Source organism: Agelaius tricolor, unplaced genomic scaffold, assembly GCF_023055355.1.
Source record: "Agelaius tricolor isolate 1412-34295 unplaced genomic scaffold, bAgeTri1.0.p SCAF_99, whole genome shotgun sequence".
Lineage (NCBI taxonomy): Eukaryota > Metazoa > Chordata > Aves > Passeriformes > Icteridae > Agelaius > Agelaius tricolor.
This window is the reverse complement of record NW_027269359.1, coordinates 415,473-427,740: the sequence shown is the minus strand read 5'-3', so window position 1 is coordinate 427,740 and position 12,268 is coordinate 415,473. Positions and strand designations below refer to the sequence as shown.

At 54.5% G+C, this 12,268-nt stretch overlaps 1 protein-coding gene across 5 annotated transcripts in view; it reads left to right on the top strand.

The window, feature by feature from the left end:
* Positions 1-12,268, top strand: part of NEURL4 (neuralized E3 ubiquitin protein ligase 4) — a 34,556-nt gene that overhangs the window by 20,786 nt on the left and 1,502 nt on the right. For 2 of the 5 annotated variants that reach the window (XM_071419110.1, XM_071419111.1), the window contains exons 21-27: positions 123-260; positions 1,214-1,372; positions 3,632-3,811; positions 4,932-5,025; positions 7,388-7,486; positions 10,905-11,017; positions 11,595-11,767. In XM_071419110.1, the coding sequence (XP_071275211.1) occupies positions 123-260; positions 1,214-1,372; positions 3,632-3,811; positions 4,932-5,025; positions 7,388-7,486; positions 10,905-11,017; positions 11,595-11,767 (956 nt within the window). Of the gene's footprint in view, positions 1-122; positions 261-1,213; positions 1,373-2,820; positions 2,970-3,032; positions 3,508-3,631; positions 3,812-4,931; positions 5,026-7,387; positions 7,487-8,975; positions 9,104-10,904; positions 11,018-11,594; positions 11,768-12,268 lie in introns of those variants that run through there. The other 3 variants (XM_071419109.1, XM_071419113.1, XM_071419112.1) reach the window with 3 other exon arrangements.

Sequence of the window (12,268 nt, the reverse complement as noted above, 5' to 3'; positions counted from 1 at the left end):
AAAATCCCAGTAAAACCCCCCCAAAATCCCAATAAAACCCCCCCAAAATTCCATTTAAACTCCCCAAAATCCCATTTAAATTCCATAAAACCCCAAATTCTCCATTTCTCACCCCAATCCAGGGTCCCCCCACGTTCCTGGGCTGCCATGGCAAGAACATCCTGCTGTCCAACGGGGCCCGCACGGCCACCAGGGTCAGCAGCTACAACCAGGGGCTGGTGCTGGTGGGGCAGCCCCTCCCCCCCGGGCGCCTCTTCCAGGTACCCCTGACGTCAGCGGTGACGTCATCACGGGGGGCGGGGCGATGTCGTTGTGGGGGGCGATGTCATAGAGGGTGGGGGTGGTGATGTCATGGGGGGGGCAGGGAAAATGGGGGTAGGGGAGGCGGTGATGTCATAGGGGATGGGCCAATGGGGATTCAGGGACTCCTGTGATGTCATAGAGAGTGTGGTGATGTCACAGGGGGCGTGGTGATGTCATAATGGACACGGTGATGTCATAGGGGATGGGCCAATGGGGGACTGGGGAGGTGGTGATGTCATAGGGGATGGTGGTGATGTCACAGTGGAGGCGGTGATGTCATAATGGACACGGTGATGTCATAGGGGATTGGGCCAGTGGGGATTCAGGGACTCCTGTGACGTCACCAGGAGTGCAGTGACGTCATAGGGGACACAGTGATGTCATAGGGGCTGGTGATGATGTCATAGGGGTTGGTGATGATGTCACAGGGAGTGCAGTGATGTCACGGGGACACAGTGATGTCATAGGGGAGGGGCCAATGGGGTTCCGGGACTGCTGTGATGTCATCAGAGGGGGGTGGAGAAATGGTCTAGAGGAGGTGATGACATCATAGAGGACGGTGATGTCATAGGGGATTGTGGTGATGTCATCGGGGAGTGTGGTGATGTCATAAGAGATGCAGTGATGTCATCGAGGACGGGCCAATGGGGATCAGGGACTCCTGTGATGTCATCAGGGATGGTGGTGATGTCATTGTGGGGGGCACTGTGTGACACTGGGGGTGTTGCCGATGACATCACCACACCATTGATGACGTCACTGATGATGTCACGGGCGCCGATCGACGCCCTGAACCCCCATTGGATCCAATTAAAGGGGCAGGGCGGGTTGGGGGGGGCGGGGTCTGTGTGACACCGCGGGTCACCAGTGACGTCACGGTGCCGCGGTGACGTCACTGCTGACGTCACAGGTGCAGATCGACGCCCTGAACCCCCAGTGGAGCTCGTCCCTGGCCCTGGGGGTCACCGGGGCCCCCCCCGGCCGCTCCCCCCTCCCCGCCTGCGCCCACGGCCTCAAGCGCCCGGCCTGGATCCTGCAGAGGAGAGCCGTGTTCCACAACGCCAGGAAGGTCTGGGAAATGCCCCAAAATATCCCCAAAATATCCCCAAAAACACCCCCAAAATATCCCCAAAATATCCCTGAAATTACTGCCAAAATATCCCCAAAATATCCCTGAAATTACTGCCAAAATATCCCCAAAATATCCCCAAAATATCCCCAAAAATATCCCAAATATCCCGGCCTGGATCCTGCAGAGGAGAGCCGTGTTCCACAACGCCAGGAAGGTCTGCAGAATGCCCCAAAACACCCCAAAATATCCCTGAAATATCCCCAAAATATCCCTGAAATTACTGCCAAAATATCCCCAAAATATCCCCAAAATATCCCTGAAATTACTGCCAAAATATCCCCAAAATATCCCCAAAATATCCCTGAAATTACTGCCAAAATATCCCCAAAATATCCCCAAAATATCCCTGAAATTACTGCCAAAATATCCCCAAAATATCCCAAATATCCCGGCCTGGATCCTGCAGAGGAGAGCCGTGTTCCACAACGCCAGGAAGGTCTGCAGAATGCCCCAAAATATCCCTGAAATATCCCCAAAATATCCCCAAAATATCCCCAAAATATCCCCAAAATATCCCTGAAATTACTGCCAAAATATCCCCAAAATATCCCCAAAATATCCCCAAAAATATCCCAAATATCCCGGCCTGGATCCTGCAGAGGAGAGCCGTGTTCCACAACGCCAGGAAGGTCTGGGAAATGCCCCAAAATATCCCTGAAATATCCCCAAAATATCCCCAAAATATCCCTGAAATTACTGCCAAAATATCCCCAAAATATCCCCAAAATATCCCTGAAATTACTGCCAAAATATCCCCAAAATATCCCCAAAATATCCCTGAAATTACTGCCAAAATATCCCCAAAATATCCCCTAAAATATCCCCTAAAATACCCCAAAATATCCCCAAAACCATCCCTGAAATTACTGCAAAAATATCCCCCAAAATATCCCAAAATATCCCCAAAATATCCCAAATTATCCCCCAAATTTCACTTTTAACCCCCAATTTCCCTTCCAAACCTGATTTTAACCCCAATTTTGTCCATTTTCCCCTCAGATCTGGGATCTCCCCGGCCCCTCCCTGGAGCTGCTCCCGGCCGGGCCCTGAGACCCCAAAACTCCCCTAAACGGCCCCAAATCTCCCCCAAATCTCCCCAAACCCCCCCAAATCTCATCCTAACCCCCCAGATTCCACCCCAGACCCCCCAAATTTCACTTTTAACCCCAATTTTGTCCATTTTTGCCCCAGATCCCGGGATTTCCTTGGAGCTGCTCTCGGCTGGGCCCTGAGACCCCAAAACTCCCCTAAACCGCCCCAAAACCCCCCCAAACCTCCTTTAAAACCCCTCAAATTCCACTTCAAACTCATCCTAACCCCCCAGATTCCACCCCAGACCCCCCAAATTTCACTTTTAACCCCAATTTTGTCCATTTTTGCCCCAGATCCGGGATCTCCCCGGGCCCTCCCTGGAGCTGCTCCCGGCCGGGACCTGTGACCCCAAACCCCCCAAAACCCCTTAAAAACCCCTCAAATTCCACTTCAAACTCATCCTAACACCTCAGATTTCACCCTAGACCCCCCAAATTTCCCTTTTAACCCCCAATTTCCCTTCCAAACCTGATTTTAACCCCAATTTTGTCCATTTTTCCCTCAGATCCGGGATCTCCCAGGCCCCTCCCTGGAGCTGCTCCCGGCCGGGCCCTGAGACCCCAAAACCCCCCATAAACCACCCCAAAACCCCTCAAATGACCCTAAATCCCACATAAACCCCTCAACCCCCCCCTAAATTTCACTCTGACCTCTCAGTTTTCACTCTGAGCCCACAAATTTCACTTTTAACCCCAATTTTGTCCATTTTTCCCCTCAGATCCGGGATCTCCCCGGGCCCTCCCTGGAGCTGCTCCCGGCCAGGCCCTGAGACCCCAAAACTCCCCTAAACCGCCCCAAATCTCCCCAAAACTCATTCTAACCCCCCAGATTCCACCCCAGACCCCCCAAATTTCCCTTTTAACCCCAATTTTGTCCATTTTTTCCCCAGATCCGGGATCTCCCCGGGCCCTCCCTGGAGCTGCTCCCGGCCGGGCCCTGTGACCCCAAAACCCCCATATTCCCCCCATAAACCACCCCAAAACCCCCCAAAACCCTTTTAAAACCCCTCAAATTCCACTTCAAACTCATCCTAACCCCCCAAATTCCACCTCAGACCCCCAAATTTCCCTTTTAACCCCAATTTTGTCCATTTTTTCCCCTCAGATCCGGGATCTCCCAGGCCCCTCCCTGGAGCTGCTCCCGGCCGGGACCATTCTGGGGCTCCTGGTGGACGGGGGGGGGCGGCTCCACCTCTTCATCAACGGCCGAGACCAAGGAGCCGTGGCCGGGGGGGTGCCCAGCCCCTGCTACGTCCTGCTGGACCTCTATGGGCAGTGCCAGCAGGTGAGGGGGGCACCCCAAAATCGGGGGGACCCCAAAAAACCCCGCTGAGATCGGCCCAGGGGGTGCCGAAATCCAGAAACCCCAAAAATCCCAAAAATCGGGGAAAAAAACCCCCAAAATCTGGGGGTTGAACCATCCCAGACTCACCTGGGCAGTGCCAGCAGGTGAGGGGGGCACCCCAAAATCGGGGGGACCCCAAAAAACCCCGCTGAGATCGGCCCAGGGGGTGCCGAAACCCAGAAACCCCAAAAATCCCAAAAATCGGGGAAAAAAACCCCCAAATTCAGGGAAAAAAACCCCAAAATCTGGGAAAAAAACCCCAAATTCTGGGGGTTGAACCATCCCAGACTCACCTGGGCAGTGCCAGCAGGTGAGGGGGGCACCCCAAAAATCGGGGAACTCCAAAAAACCCCAAAAACCCCGGAAATCAGTGACCCCAAAAATTCCAAAAATGGGGAAAAAAACCCCAAATAAGGGACCCCTAAAAGAAGGCCTGGGAACCATAAAAGGCATTTGAGACCCCATAAAAGGGTCTGGGACCCCCCAAAATGGGTCTGGGACCCCCCAAAATGGGTCTGGGATCCCTAAATGGGGTCCAGTGCTCCCCAAAAAGGGTTTGGGACCCCTCAAAAAGTGACAAGAACCCCCAGAAAAATGGGTCAAGGACCCCCAAAAAAAGGGTTTGGGACCCCCAAAATGTTCCTGGGACCCCGTAAATGGGGTCAGGTTGCCCCAAAAAAATGGGATTGGGGACCCCCAAAAAAGGGGTCTGGGACCCCCCAAAAAAATGGGTCAGGGACCCCCTAAATGGCGTCAGGGTGCCCCAGAAAAAGGGATTGGGACCCCCAAAATGGGGTCTCAGGTCCCCAAAAACGGGGTCTGGACCCCTCCAAAATGGGGTCAAGGAGCCCCAAAATGGGGTCAGGGCACCCCCAAACTGGGGTCAGGGAGCCCCAAATGGGGTCAAGGAGCCCCAAAATGGGGTCAGGCACTCCCAAATGGGGTCAAGGAGCCCCAAAATGGGGTCAGGCACCCCCAAAATGGGGTCTGGGACCCCCAAAAATGGGTCTGGGACCCCCAAATGGGGTCGGGCACCCCCAAATCCTTTCCCCCCCCCCAGGTGACGATCGTGGCCGAGGGCCCGGCCGGGGGGGGCTCCCCCAGCGGGGACCCCCGAAACCGGGGGGACGTGGAGAAGGCGGACGTGGTGGATGGTGAGGGGGACCCCGAAATCTGGGGGGGATCCCGAAATTTGGGGGCTTGGGAGCCTGAAATTTGGGGGTTGGGAGCCCGAATTTGGGGGGTTGGGAGCACAAAATCTGGGGGGGACCCTGAAATTTGGGGAGTTGGGAGCTCGAATTTGGGGGGGATCCTGAAATTTGGGGGTTGGGAGCCCGAATTTAGGGAGGACCCGAAAATTTTGGGAGGTTGGGAGCCCGAAATTTGGGGGGTTTGGAGCCTGAATTTGGGGGGTTGGGAGCTCGAAATTTGGGGGGTTTGGAGCCCGAAATTTGGGGAGTTGGGAGCCCGAAATTTGGGAGGGATCCCGAAATTTGGGGAGTTGGGAGCCTGAAATTTTGGGGGGGATCCTGAAAATTTTGGGGGGTTGGGAGCTCGAAATTTGGGGGGGATCTCGAAATTTGGGGGGTTTGGAGCCCGAATTTGGGGGGATTCTAAAAATGGGGGGAACCCTAAAATTTGGGGCAGACCCCGAAATTGGGGGGTCTGGGAGGAAAAGATCCCAAAATTTGGAGGTTTGGGATGGGGGGATCCCGAAATTTGGGGGTCTGGGTGCCCTAAAATTGGGGGAACCCTAAAATCGGGGGGGTCTGCGAGGGGGTAGACCCCAAAATTTCGGTGATTGGGACAGGCTGGGACCCCAAAATTTGGGGGGTCTGGGTGGGGCTGAAACCCCAAAATTTTGGGAAATGGGGATGGGGAACCCCAAATTTGGAGGCCGAGACCCCAAATTTGGGGGCTGAGAGGGGCAGAAACCCCAAAATCGGGGCAGGAACCCCAAAATCGGAGCAAGTGGGGCACCTGAACCCCCAAAATTTGATTTTGGGGGGGGGTAAAAACCCCCAAATTTTGGGGAAGAAAATCCCAAATTTTTGGGGTAGAAAATCCCAAATTTTGGGGGTAGAAAATCCCAATTTTTGGGGAAGAAAATCCCAAATTTTTGGGGTAGAAAATCCCAAATTTTTGGGGTAGAAAATCCCAATTTTGGGGGTAGAAAATCCCAAATTTTTGGGGAAGAAAATCCCAAATTTTGGGGAAGAAAATCCCAAATTTTTGGGGTAGAAAATCCCAAATTTTGGGGTAGAAAATCCCAAATTTGGGGGTAGAAAATCCCAAATTTTTGGGGTAGAAAATCCCAAATTTGGGGGTAGAAAATCCCAAATTTTTGGGGTAGAAAATCCCAAATTTTTGGGGGTAGAAAATCCCAATTTTGGGGTAGAAAATCCCAAATTTTTGGGGGTAGAAAATCCCAATTGTTGGGGTAGAAAATCCCAATTTTTGGGGAAGAAAATCCCAAATTTTGGGGAAGAAAATCCCAAATTTTGGGGTAGAAAATCCCAAATTTTTTGGGTCGAAAATCCCAAATTTTTGGGGTAGAAAATCCCAAATTTTGGGGAAGAAAATCCCAAATTTTTGGGGTAGAAAATCCCAAATTTTTGGGGTAGAAAATCCCAAATTTTGGGGGAAGAAAATCCCAATTTTTGGGGTAGAAAATCCCAAATTTTTGGGGTAGAAAATCCCAATTTTGGGGGTAGAAAATCCCAAATTTTTGGGGAAGAAAATCCCAAATTTTGGGGTAGAAAATCCCAAATTTTGGGGGTAGAAAATCCCAAATTTTGGGGGTAGAAAATCCCAATTTTTGGGGAAGAAAATCCCAAATTTTTGGGGTAGAAAATCCCAAATTTTTGGGGTAGAAAATCCCAATTTTGGGGGTAGAAAATCCCAAATTTTTGGGGAAGAAAATCCCAAATTTTTGGGGAAGAAAATCCCAAATTTTTGGGGTAGAAAATCCCAAATTTTGGGGTAGAAAATCCCAAATTTGGGGAAGAAAATCCCAAATTTTGGGGTAGAAAATCCCAAATTTTTGGGGTAGAAAATCCCAATTTTGGGGGTAGAAAATCCCAAATTTTTGGGGTAGAAAATCCCAATTTTGGGGGTAGAAAATCCCAAATTTTTGGGAAAGAAAATCCCAAATTTTGGGGAAGAAAATCCCAAATTTTTGGGGTAGAAAATCCCAAATTTTGGGGTAGAAAATCCCAAATTTGGGGGTAGAAAATCCCAAATTTTGGGGTAGAAAATCCCAATTTTTGGGGTAGAAAATCCCAAATTTTTGGGGGTAGAAAATCCCAAATTTTGGGGTAGAAAATCCCAAATTTTTGGGGGTAGAAAATCCCAATTTTGGGGTAGAAAATCCCAAATTTTGGGGAAGAAAATCCCAATTTTTAGGGCTTGGGGAGGCTCTGGAAAGGCCAAATTTCGGGCAGGGGGGTTTTGGGACCCCCCGATTTTTTTGGGGGGGTCCTGGGTGGTCTCTGAGCCCCCCCGTGCCCCCCCCAGGGGTGAAGGAGAGCCTGTGCTGGGGACCCCCCGCGCCCCCCCAGCCCTGCCCCTACCAGGCCCTGTGCGCCCGCTTCAAGGACCTGCTGCTGCTGCCAGGTGGGGATTTGGGGGGATTTGGGGGTCCTGAGGGGGGTTTGGGGGGTCCTGAGGGGGTTTGGGGGGGATTTGGGGTGGATTTGGGGCAGTTTGGGGGGTTTTGGGGGGGATTTGGGGGGCCCTGTGCGCCCGCTTCAAGGATCTGCTGCTGCTGCCAGGTGGGGATTTGGGGGGATTTGGGGGGATTTGGGGGGTCCAGGGGGGTTTGGGGGGGATTTGGGGAAGTTTGGGGGGTCCCGGGGGATTCTAGGCAGGATTTGGGGGGGATTTGAGGTGTCCTGGGGGGGATTTGGGGGGGATTTGGGAAAGTTTGGGGGGTCCTGAGGGGGTTTGGGGAGGATTTGGGGTGGATTTGAGGGGTTCTGGGGGGGGTTTGGGGTATCCTGGGGGGAATTTGGGGCACATTGGGGGGATATTTGAGGGGTTCTGGGGGGATTTTAGAGGGTCCTGAGGGGGATTTGGGGAGTCCTGAGGGGGTTTTGGGAGAATTTGGGGGGTCCTGAGGGGGTTTTGGGGGGTCCTGGGGGGGATTTGGGGGGGGCCTCGGGGGATTTGGGAGAATTTGGGGGTCTTGAGGGGAATTTGGGGGGTCCTGGGGGGAATTTGGGGGGTTCTGGGGGGGATTTTAGGGGGTCCTGAGGGGGTTTGGGGGAAGTTTGGGGGGTCCTGAGGGGGATTTTGGGGGTCGTGAGGGGGTTTGGGGGGTCCTGGAGGGATTTGTAGGAGTTTGGGGGGTCCTGAGGGGAATTTGGGGGGATTTTGGGGGGTTCTGGGGGGGTTTGGGGCGGTCCTGAGGTGTTTTAGGAGGGATTTGAGGGGTTCTGAGGGGACTTTAGGGTGTCCTGAGGGGAATTTGGGGAAGTTCGGGGGGTCCTGAGGGGGATTTTGGGGGTCGTGAGGGGGTTTGGGGGGATTTGAGGGGTCCTGGGGGGGGATTTGGGCAAGTTGGGGGGGGTCCTGAGGGAGATTTTGGGGGGGACCTTGGGAGGGGCCCTGATGGGATTTGGGGACTTTTGGGAGCTCTTGGGGAGGGGTTGGGGGGTCCCTGGGTATTTCTGTGGTCCCTGACCCCATTTTGGGTGTCCCTGACCCCATTTTCGGGCTCCCTGACCCCATTTTTGGTAACCCTGACCCCATTTTCGATGTCCCTGACCCCGTTTTGGGGCTCCCTGACCCCATTTCTGGTGTCCCTGACCCCATTTCTGGTGTCCCTGACCCCATTTTCGGTGTCCCTGACCCCGTTTCTGATGTCCCTGACCCCATTTTTGATGTCCCTGACCCCATTTTTGATGTCCCTGACCCCATTTTCGGGCTCCCTGACCCCATTTTCGGTGTCCCTGACCCCGTTTTGGGGCTCCCTGACCCCATTTTCGGTAACCCTGACCCCATTTTCGATGTCCCTGACCCCATTTTCGGGCTCCCTGACCCCGTTTCTGGTGTCCCTGACCCCGTTTTGGGGCTCCCTGCCCCCCAATTTCCCCCATTCCAGATGAATATTTCGCCCCTGAGCCGCGGCGCAGCCGCTGCTTCTGCCAGGGCTGTGAGCGGGGGGGGGGGCGACCCCCGGGACCCCCGGGAGCCCCCCCTGCCCCTGGGCTGGTGCCGCTTCAGCCTCAGGTACCCCGGGAGGGGCCTTTGGGGGGTCCTGGGGGGGATTTGGGGAGGGTTTGGGGAGAGTTTGGGTGGGATTTGAGGGGTCCTGGGGGGTTTTGGGGAGGGTTTGGGGGGATCTTGGGGGGTCCTGGGGGGGATTTGGGGGCGGTTTGGGGGGTCCTGGGGAGGGTTTGGGGAAGGTTAAGGGGGGTCCTGGGGGGGATTTGGGGGGGTTTGGGGGGGTCCTCAGGGGATTTGGGGGCAATCTGGGGGGTCCCGGGGGGGGTTTGGGGGGTCCTGGGGGGGATCTGGGGGGTTTTTGGGGGTCCTGGGGGGGATTTGGGGGCAATTTGGGGGGGTTTGGGGAGGGTTTGGGGGGGATTTTGGGGGTCCTGGGGAGGGTTTGGGGAGGGTTTGGGGGGATTTGAGGGGTCCTTGGGCAATTTGGGGGTCCTGGGGAGGGTTTGGAGAGGGTTTGGGGGGTCCTGGGGGATTTTTGGGGGTCCTGGGGGGGATTTGGGGAGGGTTTAGGGGGGATTTGAGGGGTCCTTGGGGGATTTGGGGGGGATTTGAGGGGTCCTGGGGAGGATTTGGGTGCAATTTAGGGGGTCCTGGGGGGGATTTTGGGGAGGGTTTGGGGGGTCCTGGGGGGAATTTGGGGAGGGTTTAGGGGGGATTTGAGGGGTCCTGGAGGGGATTTGGGGGGTCCTGGGGGAGTTTGTGGTCTCCTGGGGGGGTTTAAAGGAGGTTTTGGGGGGGGTCTTGGGTGAGTTTGGGGGTGGGGGGAATTTGGGGGGTCCTGGAGGAGTTTTGGGGGGGATTTTGGTGGTTTCTGGGTGGTTTTTGGGGGGGGATTTGGGGGGTTTTGGCTATGCCAGCCCCCCCCGGGTTGATTTTGGTGTCCCTGGGTTTGATTTTGGGGTTCTTGGGTTTAATTTTGGGTTTGATTTGGGGGTCCCTGGGTTAATTTCGGGGTTCCCATGTTGATTTGGGGGTCCCTGGGTTTAATTTCGGGGTCCCTGGTTAATGTTGGGGCTCCTGGGTTAATTTCCAGGATTCCCATCTTGATTTTGGGGTTCTTTGGTTTAATTTGGGGTTTGATTTGGGGGTCCCTGGGTTAATTTGGGGTTCCCGTGTTGATGTTGGGGTCCCTGGGTTAATTTTGGGGTTCTTGGGTTTAATTTTGGGTTTGATTTTGGGGTCCCTGTGTTGATTTCGGGGTTCCCGTGTTGATGTTGGGAGTCCCTGGGTTGATTTCGGGGCTCCTGGGTTAATTTTGGGGTTCTTTGGTTTAATTTTGGGGTTGATTTTGGGGTTCCCGTGTTGATTTCGGGGTTCCCGTGTTGATGTTTGGGTTCTTTGGTTTAATTTTGGGTTTGATTTGGGGTCCCTGGGTTGATTTCGGGGTCCCTGGGTTAATTTTGGGGTTCTTTGGTTTAATTTTGGGGTTGATTTTGGGGTTCCCGTGTTGATTTTGGGGTCCCTGGGTTAATTTGGGGTTCCTGTGTTGATTTCAGGGCTCCTGTGTTGATTTTGGGTTCTTTGGTTTAATTTTGGGTTTGATTTTGGGGCTCCCGTGTTGATTTTGGGGTCCCTGTGTTGATTTTGGGGTTCTTTGGTTTAATTTTGGGGTTGATGTTGGGGTTCCCGTGTTGATTTCGGGGTCCCTGTGTTGATTTGGGGTTCCCGTGTTGATTTTGGGGTCCTTGTGTCGATTTTGGGGTTCCCGTGTTGATTTTGGGGTCCCTGTGTCGATTTTGGGGTTCTTTGGTTTAATTTTGGGGTTGATTTCGGGGTCCCTGGGTTAATTTTGGGGTCCCCCCAGGCCGAAGCCGCGGCCCGAGGGGGGCGGGGGGTGGCAGAAGTGGCCCCGGGCCTATCACGGCACCAGCGCCGGCGCCGTGCGGCGCAGCCTCGACCGCGGGGAGCTCGTGCCAGGTGGGCACCCCCAAAACGGGGACGGGACCCCGAAAAATGGGGATGGGGACCCTGAAAATGGGGATGGGGACCCGAAAACAGGGAGGGGGACCCTAAAAAATGGGGATGGGGACCCTGAAAATGGGGAGGGGGAGGGCAAAAACAGGGATGGGACCCCAAAAATGGGGACGGGGACCCCGAAAACGGGGATGGGGACCCTGAAAATGGGGAGGGGGAGACTGAAAATGGGGGTGGGGAGCCCAAAAATGGGGATGGGGACCCCGAAAATGGGATGGGGAGCCTGAAAATGGGGAGGGGGACCCTGAAAACGGGGAGGGGACCCTGAAATGGGGAGGGGGAGACTGAAAATGGGGGTGGGACCCCCAAAATGGGGATTGGGACCCCAAAAATGGGGAGGGGGAGGCCAAAAATGGAGGTGGGACCCCGAAAATGGGGATGGGGATCAGGACCCCAAAAATGGGGGTGGGGACCCCAAAACTGGATGCAGGACCAAAAAAAGGGGGAGGGGAACCCCAAGCCCCTCCCCTAATTTAGCCCCGCCCCCATTTGACCACACCCACCCAAACCCCGCCCCCAGGCCCGTGGTCGCTGCTCTGCGCCCCCTGCCGGCCGGACCCCCTCAGGCCCCGCCCACTCGCGCTCAGGCCCCGCCCCCCAGGGCTCGGGGCCCCGCCCCCCCGGCCCCGCCCCCCTGGTGCTGTCGCCGGCCCTGGGATACGCGGCCATGGAAACCTTCGCCAGCCGCGTCACGTGAGTGGGCGGGGCCACGGGAAAGGGGCGGGGCTGAGCGAAGGGGAGGGGCTTTGGGAAATGGGGCGGGGCCACGTGGGAGGACTGGGGGGGATTTTGGGGTCTTGTTGAGGGGGATTTTTGGGGTGGATGTTGGGATCTTTTTGGGGTGAATTTTGGGATTTTGTGAGGTTGGATTTTAGGATATTTTCGGATGATTTGGGGCTGTATTTCGGGGATGAATTTTAGGGTGTTTTGCTGATATTTTGGGGGTAGATTTTGGGGTGAATTTTAGGATATTTTGAGGCTAGATTTTAGGGAATTTTGGGGTGAATTTTAGGACATTTTGGGGTAGATTCAGGACATTTTTAACCCTTCCTTTCCCTCCCCAGCTTCCAGGAGCCAGGCTGGTTTTGGGGTGAATTTTAGGGTGTTTTGCTGATATTTTGGGGGTAGATTTTGGGGTGAATTTTAGGATATCTTGAGGCTGGATTTTAGGATATTTTGGGCTAAATTTTAGGC